Source organism: Podarcis tiliguerta (assembly GCF_965153285.1).
Source record: "Podarcis tiliguerta genome assembly, chromosome: 4".
NCBI classification, from domain to species: Eukaryota; Metazoa; Chordata; class Lepidosauria; order Squamata; family Lacertidae; genus Podarcis; species Podarcis tiliguerta.
In genome coordinates this window covers 2,199,453-2,212,139 of record NC_139537.1, presented here as the reverse complement: position 1 = coordinate 2,212,139, position 12,687 = coordinate 2,199,453, and the positions used below count along the sequence as shown (strand labels likewise).

General features: G+C 46.4%; 3 protein-coding genes across 3 annotated transcripts in view; 2 read left to right on the top strand and 1 right to left on the bottom strand.

Moving 5' to 3' along the window:
• Nucleotides 1–12,687, top strand: part of LOC310675486 (uncharacterized protein) — a 448,115-nt gene that overhangs the window by 24,183 nt on the left and 411,245 nt on the right. The gene's annotated exons all lie outside the window — the stretch shown is intronic.
• Nucleotides 1–12,687, top strand: part of LOC310675501 (uncharacterized protein) — a 176,103-nt gene that overhangs the window by 58,364 nt on the left and 105,052 nt on the right. The gene's annotated exons all lie outside the window — the stretch shown is intronic.
• LOC310676830 (olfactory receptor 51H1-like) lies at nucleotides 9,766–10,728 on the bottom strand (the record flags this gene model as incomplete). Its single annotated transcript, XM_083439007.1, has 1 exon — nucleotides 9,766–10,728. The coding sequence occupies one exon, from the start codon at nucleotides 10,726–10,728 to the stop codon at nucleotides 9,766–9,768; it is 963 nt and encodes a 320-aa protein (XP_083295133.1).

Genomic DNA, 12,687 nt, shown 5'->3' with positions numbered 1-12,687 from the left:
TGGCTGCCATTCCTTAACCCTTGAGGTTCCTCCCAATTCTACAAGTCTATGATTCCTCTTCTGAGAAGACAACCTTGAAACTGAAACACCCGCTGAGCGAAAGGGATGTGACCAGATATGACCAGAGGCTGGAATCGGGGGGCGGGGGGCAGATATTGACTGATTTTATAATTGTGTACATAAAAACAAAAATGTACAAATGAGTAGAAATGAGTAGAAATGAATATTAAGGATGGATGAAGGAAGAAAAACTAGGATACCAGGATAACATACCTTTAGGCGCCAGGTGAAAATGTCTCTCTAACACCAGGCTTCTGGGTGGTTGAACAATCTCTGGTCTTTTAAACATTTGTGGGAGTGGAGTCTTTGGTTTGCTTTTTTGTTTTGGTTATGCATTTTGCCTTATTTTGTAATGTTATGTTGTGAAGCTCCCTCTGATGTTGGGTGAAGAGCAGTAGACAAATAGAAGAGATAAAAACAGTAATTATGATGACCATCTGGGAAAATAAGATGTGAATCTGCATGAGGAAAAGTGGCTAAAACCTGCCAGACTTACAGCACGCAAGCATAAAAATAAAACAGAATAAAATGAAGCATGGAAGGAGAAGGAAAAAGTAGCCTTTTACAACTAAACTTATTCAAAGTTGTCCATAGTCCGAAGCCTAGAAAAAGCCGCCTCTATTCATACCTGTCAGAGCTGGCTCCAGGTCCCAGCTCACAGAGGACCAACGCTAGCCGGTAGTAATGTACAAAAGTCTTTATTGAAGTACAGTTTCCATTTTCAAGCCGGAGCGCCCCAGCTCTACGTCTAGGGTTTAGATCGGCGAAGCTCCATCTGAATCTCCGCCCCCTGTACACCAGTTCAAGATTCTAGCCTTACTCCACCTCTTCCGTCTCTCCTTTCTCCTCTGGGTCCTGCTACCCCCCGGGGTCCCTTCCTTCCTGGATTCTTCCGACGCAGACGTTGACCCCCCTGACTCCTCCCGCTCTTTTCGGCGGGCTTTGGGACCTGGCTCCCTATCCGGGCTGTCAACTGTGCCGCCCTTCTGTACATTTGAACTTGGCGCGCGCGCCCAGCCTTCAACCTTCCTCTCGACCGTTTCCTCGCTCCCCGATGGAGGCGTGGCCAATCCTGCCTCATGTCCTCCCGCTGGCAGTGCGCCGCCTGATCCCGATGCCTGGGACTCCTCCCCCCTACTGCACTCTGGTGTGGACGCTGGTCCTGATTTCCAACTGCTGCTCTCTGAGTCCCCTCTGGCCCCTTCTTCCTGGGGTGTCCCCCTAGGCACCCCCCTTGCCCTGACCATGGGAGCCCCTTTCTGTGAATCTTCCGATTCGCTGGAAAGACTCAGAGACCTCGGACCGCTGTCATTGCTGACATTTCCTTCGGACTCCTCCCCCTCGCTCTCCATTTCCTCCCTTTCCTGTGCCTCTGCTCCTGAACCCCTGACAATACCTCAGTCATAAGATGGGCCTGTTGCGATGGATATTAGACTATTATTTTATTGTTGCTAACAATTAATAAAAATGCCTCTGGTATACACAATATTTAACATGGAACATTGGAACAAAAAGCAAGTGTAAACTCTCTCGATCATCTTATAGCCTCATGATTGAGGAAAACCTCTCTGAGCTCAGTCAAGGGAAAACTCACCTGCTTTGTATCTCAACGAGTCCTTTGCCCTTACAAGACCTTATGGCACAGGCTGTGAACCTGACCTGGTGAACATGGAACCTGCCTGCTCCTGCCTATGATGTTCATGGCAATAAGCATTGTAGAAAAGCTGTTTTCCCTCTGGGCAACGACACCATGGGGCCTAGGGGCCCAGAACTGCTGAACCCACTGGGAGCAGTTATTAGAGAATCCCCAAGGATCCTGTGAAGGGACCTGCAATTCTGTTCTCGGAGGTGCACTCTGTGCTCCCTTGTTCCTTAACACCAGAGAAGTGGGATGCAGATGGAAATATGCTCAGAGTGGAGTATTGAATTCATGCTCTTTATTTCAGCTCATAGTACAACAGTGCAAATTTCCCCCCAAACCTCTGGCTATATATACATTATTTACACAATGGGTCCTGTGTGATCGGTTGATTCAACTCCCCTCTTGGAGCCTGATTGGGCTACTCCTGCAGATGAATCAGGTTGCTGCATTCTAGGATCCTACCTGCCTATTGTTCCAGGATCCAAGCTCAGTACAGTCACACCTCATGTTACGTTTGCTTCAGGTTGCACTTTTTCAGGTTGCGTCCTGTGGTGGCCCAGAAGTACCGGAAAGGGTTACTCCTGGGTTTCGCGGCTTACGCACGCACAGACATGGAAAATGACATCATGCACATGTGCAGAAGCAGCAAATTGCGACGCGCGCACGTGCAGACGTGCAGATGAGGGTTGCATTCTGCTCATGTTGCGAATGGGCCTCCGGAACGGATTGCGTTTGCAACCAGAGGTACCACTGTACATAACACAGACAGAATATCTTAACCAGGAGGTCTCAAGCTACCTCTCTGAGAGGATCCAGGGAGAGAGGTGTGAAAAGGGCGGAACACCCACATGATCCTTGAAGGGTGCATTTACAATAGAGAGCCCAGCCAGACGACGTGGCACTTGGGGGGCATGAACCAGGCATCCGCCCATTGGCGCCCCCAGCACAGCACAGCCTGGTGCTCCTCTCTGTGAATGCTGGTTCCTCCAATGCTGGGAGAGGAGCGCTGGCCTGCTTTGGGGGCACCTGCTTTGCACCCCCTCAAAAACCTGAACCCGGGGGCACTGCCCCTCTGGCATGCCACACACTATGCCCCTGGGCTGCTAAGGCTCTAAGGGTTTCTGCAGCTGCTCGCTCTTCCTGGTGGGCTGAGCCCACTGCTTCCTTCTCTTTTGACTCTTCCTAGACCAAGGTGATGGGTGTGTGTCTGTCTCTGGCTCCTGTGAGGTGTCTGGGACCAGTCAAGAAGAACATAAGAAGAGGCTGCTGGGTTAAGCCAGTGGCCAATCTTGTCCAGCCTCCTGCTCCCACATTGAAACCCATAAGTTGGAAACGAAGTCCCAGAGCCCTCTCTGTGTCAGTACGCCTTTGAGCCGATGCCAACGACTGGGCTCAACAACTTCTTCTGCCCCGACTGGGCTAGGCGACTGGAGACCACTTCCAAAGACCTTCCACTCCTGGAAAGCAGGTCTAAGTGCACTGGACCCACACCTGTCCATTGTGAGACCAAACTCAGCAGAGTAGGAACAACACAGAAGAAAGCTGTGAAGCATAACTTCTTTATTTTCTAATAGCTACTGCACACTAAACTAAAGAAGTACTGGCTTGCATGAGTGTTACAACTCTCACTCATGTTGAACTGTCTCTTTAAATCTAAAGGTTCATCATTGTTTCACCCAATGTGTATACCTTTAAGGGGCCGGAGCAAGGGCCAGAGTAAAGTAACCAGATCCAGCCTTGCAGCTGTGAGGCATAGCAGGTGCTGCTGAGTTGCATTGATTAAGCTGTGTTGGGAATTGGCCACAGTATATAAGGAGCAGCACCTAGCTCTGCCATTCACCCTGGGGGATGGGTAGGTGGTTGGGTCTGGTTTGTTTGTAGATGTATTTAGTGTTTAAGGAGTTTTTGTTTTTCTTATTAAACCTTGTTTAAGTTATTTTTGAGTCCCTTTTCTTTTTAATGCAAGCTCTCCCCAGCAAGCTCTCTGCGCTACTATACTGCGAAAAAGCCAACAACTCAGCCATCTAATCACTACAGAGATAACACTCAGACTCCCACAGAGTCAGGCAGGAGCTTGGAAGAAGAGAAGAGCAGTTTCCGCCCCCTCCTTTCTGAAAACATTGTCAGGAGATTCTTGCAATGGGAGGGGGTGAAAATATCCACACTCTGCTCCTGTCATTCCCAACAACTGCTATTCAGAAGCCTTACTGCCTCCAACTATGGAGGCAGACAACAGCTATCATGGCCACGAATCAATCCTCTTTTAAATACGGCTGTCATACGTCTCAGTTTTCTTGGACATATCTGGGATTCGTCTGTTGGGGAAAAAATCTCAACAACTTCTGTGTCCGGATTTTCACATTTTAAAATAAGGCAGCCCCACTTTAAAGCCAGCTGAGTTGGAGGCCATCACTGCCTCCTATGGGGCTGGGAGCCAGTTCCACAGTTTCATTCTGTGCTGTGTGAAGAAGGACCTCCTTTTTTCTGTCCTAAATCTTCCAGCATTCTACTTCAATCCCACTTGGACTACTGCAATGCGCTCTACGTGGGGCTACCTTTGAAGGTGACCCGGAAACTGCAACTAATCCAGAATGCGGCAGCCAGACTGGTGACTGGGAGCAGCCGCCGAGATCATATAACACCGGTCTTGAAAGACCTACATTGGCTCCCAGTACGTTTCCGAGCACAATTCAAAGTGTTGGTGCTGACCTTTAAAGCCCTAAATGGCATCGGCCCAGTATACCTGAAGGAGCGTCTCCAACCCCATTGTTCTGCCCGGACGCTGAGGTCCAGCGCCTAGGGCCTTCTGGCGGTTCCCTCACTGCGAGAAGCCAAGTTACAGGGAACCAGGCAGAGGGCCTTCTCAGTGATGGCGCCCGCCCTGTGTAATGCCCTCCCACCAGATATCAAAGAGAACAACAACTACCAGACTTTTAGAAGACATCTGAAGGCAGCACTGTTTAGGGGAGCTTTTAATGTTTGATGCATTACTGTGTTTTGATATTTTGCTGGGGGCCGCCCAGAGTGGTTGGGGAGGCCCAGCCAGATGGGCGGGGTATAAATAATAATAAATAAATGGGTGTCCATGAGTTCTAGCATTATGAGAGAGGGATAAAACTTCCTCCATGCTGGGCATTGTTTTATAGACTTCTTTCATGTCTCCTCTTACCCACTTTTTCTCTAAGCTAAGAGAATGTCTCTGCTAAGCCTGCAGAGCAACATAGGGATGGGGAGACAGTGGGACTTCTGCTTCCCGTCAGGCTGAAGGGTGAAGCGAGACCTTGCAGGGCAGCGGCGCGCGCAGTTTGATCCATCTTTTAGATTTAGGGGAACAAGTCTCAAACGTTTGTTGGAAGAGACCTAGGTTTTTTGGGGGGGAGTTATTTGTCCTGTCTTCACGCTTTTTATGATGCAGGACCGCTGTAGCCACCCCAAACGACACGTTCTCAAGATGGAGGGGGAGGGAACAGCTGCAGTCGCCTGCGGTTCCTGCGCAATGTTTGCCATCTTGCCAAAGGTTGCAGGCAGCTTTACCTGCAGCAATTGCATGTTGATTGCCCTCCTAAAAGACAAAGTCCAGCAACTGGAGGAACGTGTAGCTACGCTCCAAAGAATTAGAGAACTGGAGCTCTTCTTGGAAGCAGCAGAGCACACTGTCTCCACCAAGGAGGAGACAGGAGACTCCCCTGGGAAGGAGGCTAGTTCACCAACACAGGAGCCCGATATGTGGAGAAACGTGACTCAAAGAAGTAGGAGGCCCAGGGTTCGCTCTGATTGTTTAGAAATACGCAATCGCTTTGAGGTCCTCTCCCCTAGCATGGAAGAAAAAAGAGCAGACTCCATTTGAGGATCTCTCCCTCATTACAGTCAATCAGGTATATGAAGACGAGCAGCAAAGTCAGTCCTCAGGGAATGTGCAGGCGACCTTGGAACGGACCGCTCACGGAAGAACCCCGACCAAACCTAAGAGGAGGCGTGTAGTGGTGATAGGGGATTCCCTACTGAGGGGAACAGAAGCAGTGATCTGTGGGCCTGACAAGATGTCTCGGGAAGTGTGCTGTCTCCCCGGGGCTAAGATCCAAGATGTAACTGAACGACTGCAAGGAATCATAAAACCCACTGACAAATACCCCTTCCTCTTGGTTCATGTGGGAACCAATGACACTGCAAGCAATAGCCTCCAGAAGATCAAAAGAGACTACGAGGCTCTGGGCAGGAAATTGAAGCAATTAAATGCACAAATCATCATCTCATCTGTCCTCCCAGTTGAACGACGTGGCCCAGGGAGAGAGGGGAAAATAGTGGAAGTAAACAGCTGGCTTCGCAAATGGTGTAAACAGGAACGGTTTGGATTCTTAGATCACGGACTGCAGTTTCTTGAAGATGGACTTCTGGCAAGCGATGGGCTGCACCTCACAACGGTTGGGAGGAATGTTTTTGCCAAAAATCTCAGAAACCTCATCAGGAGGGCTTTAAACTGACTAATGTGGGGGAGGGAGACAGTGCTCCTGAAGGTAGGAGTCTATCAATTGATGAAGATGATTATCCAAATGTCATAGACCAAATGGAGCAAACAGCACGCAGACCTAGTGGTGGGAGGAAAAAATCCTTAAATAAGAGACACGGGGGAATGATTAATGGACTTCAATGTCTGTACACTAAGGCACAAAGCATGGGAAATAAACAAGATGAGCTTGAGCTCTTGGTACAGCAAACTAAATATGACATAATAGGCATCACTGAAACCTGGTGGGATAAGTCCCACGATTGGAATGTAAAAATGGAGGGATACAATCTATTTCAGAGAAACAGACCAGATAAGAAAGGAGGAGGAGTGGCGTTATATGTCAGGGATGTGTATACCTGTGAAGAGATCCAAGATTTAGAACCTCAAAGCCAAAGTGGGAGTATTTGGGTCAAAATTAAGGGAGAGAAGTATAACAGTGACCTCATTGTGGGAGTTTACTATAGATCCCCAAGCCAAACGGAGGACATAGATGATGCCTTCCTGGAACAGATGGCCAAGCATGCAAAAGGAAGGGAGATAGTAGTAATGGGGGACTTCAATTACCCGGATATTTGTTGGATGTCAAACTCAGCCAAGAGCATAAGGTCAAACAGATTCCTCACTGGCCTTGCAGACAACTTCATTGTCCAGAAAGTGGGAGAAGCAACAAGAGGTACAGCCATTTTAGATCTGGTCCTAACCAATGTTGATGACCTGGTTAGTGGGGTAGAAGTGGAAGGATCATTAGGCGCGAGTGATCATGCTCTTCTGAAGTTTACTATACAGCGGAAAGGAGCAGCCAAGCATACTAGGACTCAATTTCTTGACTTTAAGAAAGCTGACTTCATAAAACTTAGGGAAGTGCTGGGTGAGATTCCATGGACAGTAATACTAAAAGGAAAGGGAGTTCATGATGGCTGGGAGTGTGTTAAGAGGGAGATAGTAAAAGCACAACTTCAGGCAATACCAATGAGACGGAAACATGGAAGGTGCCTAAAGAAGCCAGGGTGGCTATCTAAAGAACTTTTAACTGAGTTAAGATTAAAAAAGGATGTGTACAAAAAATGGAAAAGGGGGGAAACCACCAAAGAGGAATTCAAACAAATAGCCAGCACGTGTAGACACAAAGTCAGAAAAGCTAAAGCACAGAATGAACTCAGGCTTGCTAGAGAGGTTAAAAGCAACAAAAAAGGCTTCTATGGGTATGTTCGTAGCAAAAGGAAGAACAAAGAAACAGTGGGGTCACTCAGAGGAGAAGATGGTGAAATGCAAACAGGGGACACAGAAAGGGCTGAACTCCTCAATGCCTTCTTTGCCTCAGTCTTTTCCGATAAAGTAAACAATGCCCGACCTGAAGAATTTGGAGCAAATGATTCAGCAGAGAAAACACAGCCCAGAATAACTAAGGAGATAGTACAAGAATACTTGGCTAGTTTAGATGTATTCAAGTCTCCAGGGCCAGATGAACTGCATCCAAGAGTATTAAAAGAACTGGCAGATGTGATCTCAGAACCACTGGCAGTCATCTTTGAGAATTCCTGGAGAACAGGCGAAGTCCCAGCAGACTGGAGGAGGGCAAATGTTGTCCCTATTTTCAAAAAGGGGGAAAAAGAGGACCCAAATAATCACCGCCCAGTCAGTCTGACATCAATACCAGGGAAGATTCTGGAGCAGATCATTAAGCAAACAATCTGTGAGCACCTAGAAAGGAATGCTGTGATCACCAATAGTCAGCATGGATTTCTGAAAAATAAGTCATGTCAGACTAACCTGATCTCGTTTTTTGACAGAATTACAAGCCTGGTAGATGAAGGGAATGCAGTGGATGTAGTCTACCTTGATTTCAGCAAGGCATTTGACAAGGTGCCCCATGATATTCTTGTAAAGAAGCTGGTAAAATGCGGTCTTGACTATGCTACCACGCAGTGGATTTGTAACTGGCTGACTGACCAAACCCAAAGGGTGCTCATCAATGGTTCCTCTTCATCCTGGAGAAGAGTGACTAGTGGGGTGCCACAGGGTTCTGTCTTGGGCCCGGTCTTATTCAACATCTTTATCAACGACTTGGATGATGGACTCAAGGGCATCCTGATCAAATTTGCAGATGACACCAAACTGGGAGGGGTGGCTAACACCCCAGAGGACAGGAGGATCACACTTCAAAACGACCTTGACAGATTAGAGAACTGGGCCAAAACAAACAAGATGAATTTTAACAGGGAGAAATGTAAAGTATTGCACTTGGGCAAAAAAAATGTGAGGCACAAATACAAGATGGGTGACACCTGGCTTGAGAGCAGTACATGTGAAAAGGATCTAGGAGTCTTGGTTGACCACAAACTTGACATGAGCCAACAGTGTGACGCGGCAACTAAAAAAGCCAATGCAATTCTGGGCTGCATCAATAGGAGTATAGCATCTAGATCAAGGGAAGTAATAGTGCCACTGTATTCTGCTCTGGTCAGACCTCACCTGGAGTACTGCGTGCAGTTCTGGGCACCACAGTTCAAGAAGGACACTGACAAACTGGAACGTGTCCAGAGGAGGGCAACCAAAATGGTCAAAGGCCTGGAAACGATGCCTTATGAGGAACGGCTAAGGGAGCTGGGCATGTTTAGCCTGGAGAAGAGGAGGTTAAGGGGTGATATGATAGCCATGTTCAAATATATAAAAGGATGTCACATAGAGGAGGGAGAAAGGTTGTTTTCTGCTGCTCCAGAGTAGCGGACACGGAGCAATGGATCCAAACTACAAGAAAGAAGATTCCACCTAAACATTAGGAAGAACTTCCTGACAGTAAGAGCTGTTCAACAGTGGAATTTGCTGCCAAGGAGTGTGGTGGAGTCTCCTTCTTTGGAGGTCTTTAAGCAGAGGCTTGACAATCATATGTCAGAAGTGCTCTGATGGTGTTTCCTGCTTGGCAGGGGGTTGGACTCGATGGCCCTTGTGGTCTCTTCCAACTCTATGATTCTATGAGACAGCAGTTTGAAGAAGACGAATAACCAACAAAATGAATCCCATTTCTTTTAATGCCAAATGTGAACAGCAACATGATGGGAGAAACCCCTTGGTTTAAAGAATACACATCAAAAGGTAAATTGACAGCACCTTAGAGCCCTACTCGTAAGTAAGCATAGATTATATTTTGTATGGAAACTGTGGCATTGTTTAGGATCCTTTGTAAGAAAATAAAATTGAGGAAAGGACAAAGCAGACTAGTTATTAGAGAGGCAGAGGCACCTAGGTGTTGGCAAAACCTGCCCCCCCCCCCGCAGGCCCAGAAGCAGTGCAAAAATCACCCAGGAAATCTTCCATCATCTGTGGCAAGGCAGTATGATGGTAGACCATTGGAGACTTTGGAGGGTATGAGGTATTGCTGAGTGGCAATGAACTGCCACTGTCACAGCAACTGGGAGAAGCTTCCCATCCTTATTGCACAAAGGCACAAAAGGTGCACAGATACAGAAGTGACATGAGATGGATCCATTTATCCCTAATTATAAAACACAAACACTTTATCTTCCTCTTATGGCAGAATTCTCCTTTGGGAGAAATATCAACCCCTAGTTCTTTTCAGCTGCAATATGTTGCATATGCTTTGCCGAATCTGCGGGGTCTTCACACTGTACACAATGGGATTGAGAAGTGGTGGGACCGCAACAAATATGTTGGCCATTAGCATGTGGACAATGGGGGAAAGGTGCTTCCCGTATCGATGTACCACTGTGATGCCAATCATTGGGACGTAGAAGATCAAGATGGCAGAAATGTGGGCCACACAGGTGTTGAGAGCCTTCAGACACTCTTTTCGAGAAGCAATGCTCAAAACTGTCTTCAAGATCAGAATATAAGATACAAGAATGACGAGAGCATCCAACAGTACTGTGCACATGACTGCGATCAAACCATATAAGACGTTGACTCTTGTGTCTGCGCAGGCTAACTTCATGGCATCTTGGTGGAGACAGTAGGAGTGAGAAAGGACATTGGATCTGCAGAAAGGGAGCCGTTTAATGAGAAAGGGGAATGGCAAGCAGACACAGAGACCTCTGGACAAGATAGCTATACCTATTTTTGCAATGATTGAATTTGAGAGAAGTGACCTGTATCTCAGGGGACCACGGATAGCAATCAAGCGGTCAAAAGCCATTGCCACAAGAATGCCAGACTCTATTGCTTGTAATATATGGATAAAGAACATCTGGCTGATGCAAGCATTGAATGGGATTTCCCCAGAGTCAAACCAATAGACCCCCAGCATAGTTGGCATGGTGGAGATGCAGAGGCCCAGATCCGAGCAGGCGAGCAGGCAAAGGAAGAAGTACATGGGCTCGTGGAGGCTTGGGTCAATCTTGATGACATAGAGGATCGTGAAGTTTCCCAACAGAGTCAGGGCATAGAGCACAAACAGTGGGAAGGCCACCCAAGAGTTCTTCTCCTGCATCCCAGGGATGCCAATCAGAACAAAGGTTTGGTGGCTCACAAGGCTCTCATTGGAGCTGGTCAGAGGTGAAATCATTTCCCAAATGCTTTTGGTGAAAGGACTTGAAGGAGTCCTAAAATTGATCTGTATATTAGAGGTTTTTCTACAACCTTACAGATTCTGTCAATGTCATATTGCCTTTATGAAAGGGAATACATATCCTGTTTTAATTCAAAAGCAACATTTGTGTTAGAGCCTCTATTCAAGGAAGGAAGAACAGTCCTGAGTGCTGCTTCAGTTCACCTCCTATCCTGGCCAAATAACACTCCAACCCTATCATAAAAATTCCCAGGTTCTTATCTGCAAAACAGAAATAAAAAATACAGTGACATTGCTGAATTAGAATTATCTGTCCAAATGACTGTGTGTATAGCTGTACAAGGGAAGGACTGGGTAGAAGTCACCCCTCCTCTTGCTCTTCTTCAAAGACACCTTGAAACGGAGGTCCTTTTTGCAGCCCCATCCAGTGGGCAAGAGGAACATGACCAGAGATGATCAGAAGCTGAAATATGAAGGAAGAGAATATTGATAGAGTAATTTTTAACAGAGAAACAAAAATACAAACAACACTGAATAAAAACTGCTGAAATTAGATTTTGCTTGCAGAAGATAAGAACCACCAAGCTATTTGCAGAGGAAGATAAATAAATATTAAAGAGTGAAGGAAATCTTCTATAAATCTATTTTTCTTTAAGAGGTTGTTAATGTTTTTTCCTGTCTGAAACAGGCTTTATATAAGCTACAGTTCTACCATTCCATTGTTCTGTAGACCTTGTCCTCTATATCCCTAGGCAATGCTCCTGTTCACAATAAGCAACAGAAAAGCAGTGCAAACTCCAAATTACAGTCTCCTGTTCCAGGACCCAGCTGTTTTTCCTGACTGGCCCAAACCATCCCCCCAGTATGAAATTCCACATTGAATCCCAATCTCTCTCTGGCTGACCCAGTATGAATTGCAGCATTTTAAGTTGCATGATAAGGACCATAATAACCATATTGGAAAAGATAATAATTATTCTCATCAAAATTCAGCAGTGATACCACAGTACTTCATGTATGTGATAGCTTCCCATAAGCGTGTCACTGTTATTTTCTTATTACCTGAAACTAACAATTAGCAAGAACTCTGATATGCACAATATTTACAACCCCCCAAATATGATATAACATAAAGCATGAGAATAAAATCAGAACAGTTTCCATCATCTCGTGGCCTCTTGATTGAGGAAGACCTCTCCGAAGCGGATCAATGGAAAACTCTCTCTCTCCTTTGTGTCTCATGGTGTCTGCTGCACTTAACCGACTTTATGGCACAGGCTGTGTACCTGACACGATTTCTTCCCAGGAGGGACGCTGAGCCTGTCTTTGCTGCTCCAAGAGGGATCCCATCTGTGCTTTTTAATGCACAAAGGGTTATTGCAAGAACGATTTTCCTCAGAGAGGCCAGCTACTCCCGAACCACTAGAAAATTGCTGAACCCCATTGGGAGGAGATCTCTGAAATCCCTGCTGCAAGTAGAAGGACACATCCAGGCATCCTGTGCAAGGACTTGCAGTTCCGCTCTCAGAGGCATCCCAGAGATCACTCTGCGTGTTCCTCTTTTGTATAACCAGAGAAGTGGGATGCAGACAGACTATCCTAACAGGGAGGTCTCATTCTCCATGCAGATCTGAAGACAACTAAAATCTGGGTCTGGGTAAAAGAATGACATTGCTGTAAACTCTAAAAGAGTTTCAAGTAGTAAACAAACAATTGTCAGCTGCGAGAACAGTGATAGTGAGTGAGTTAGTTAGTTAGTTAGTACATTTCATTCATATTCCATCGCTCAACCTGTAAGATGGTGGTATACACACACAATAAAATCATTAAAAAGTTGCTTTTCAATACTTTAAGAAAAACTCACCATATCTTCATCAAACCAGAAAAAGCAATGCTGCAGGAGTGCCTTTTCTCCATGTGAGAGCCAGTGTGGTGTAGTGGTTAAGAGCGGTAATC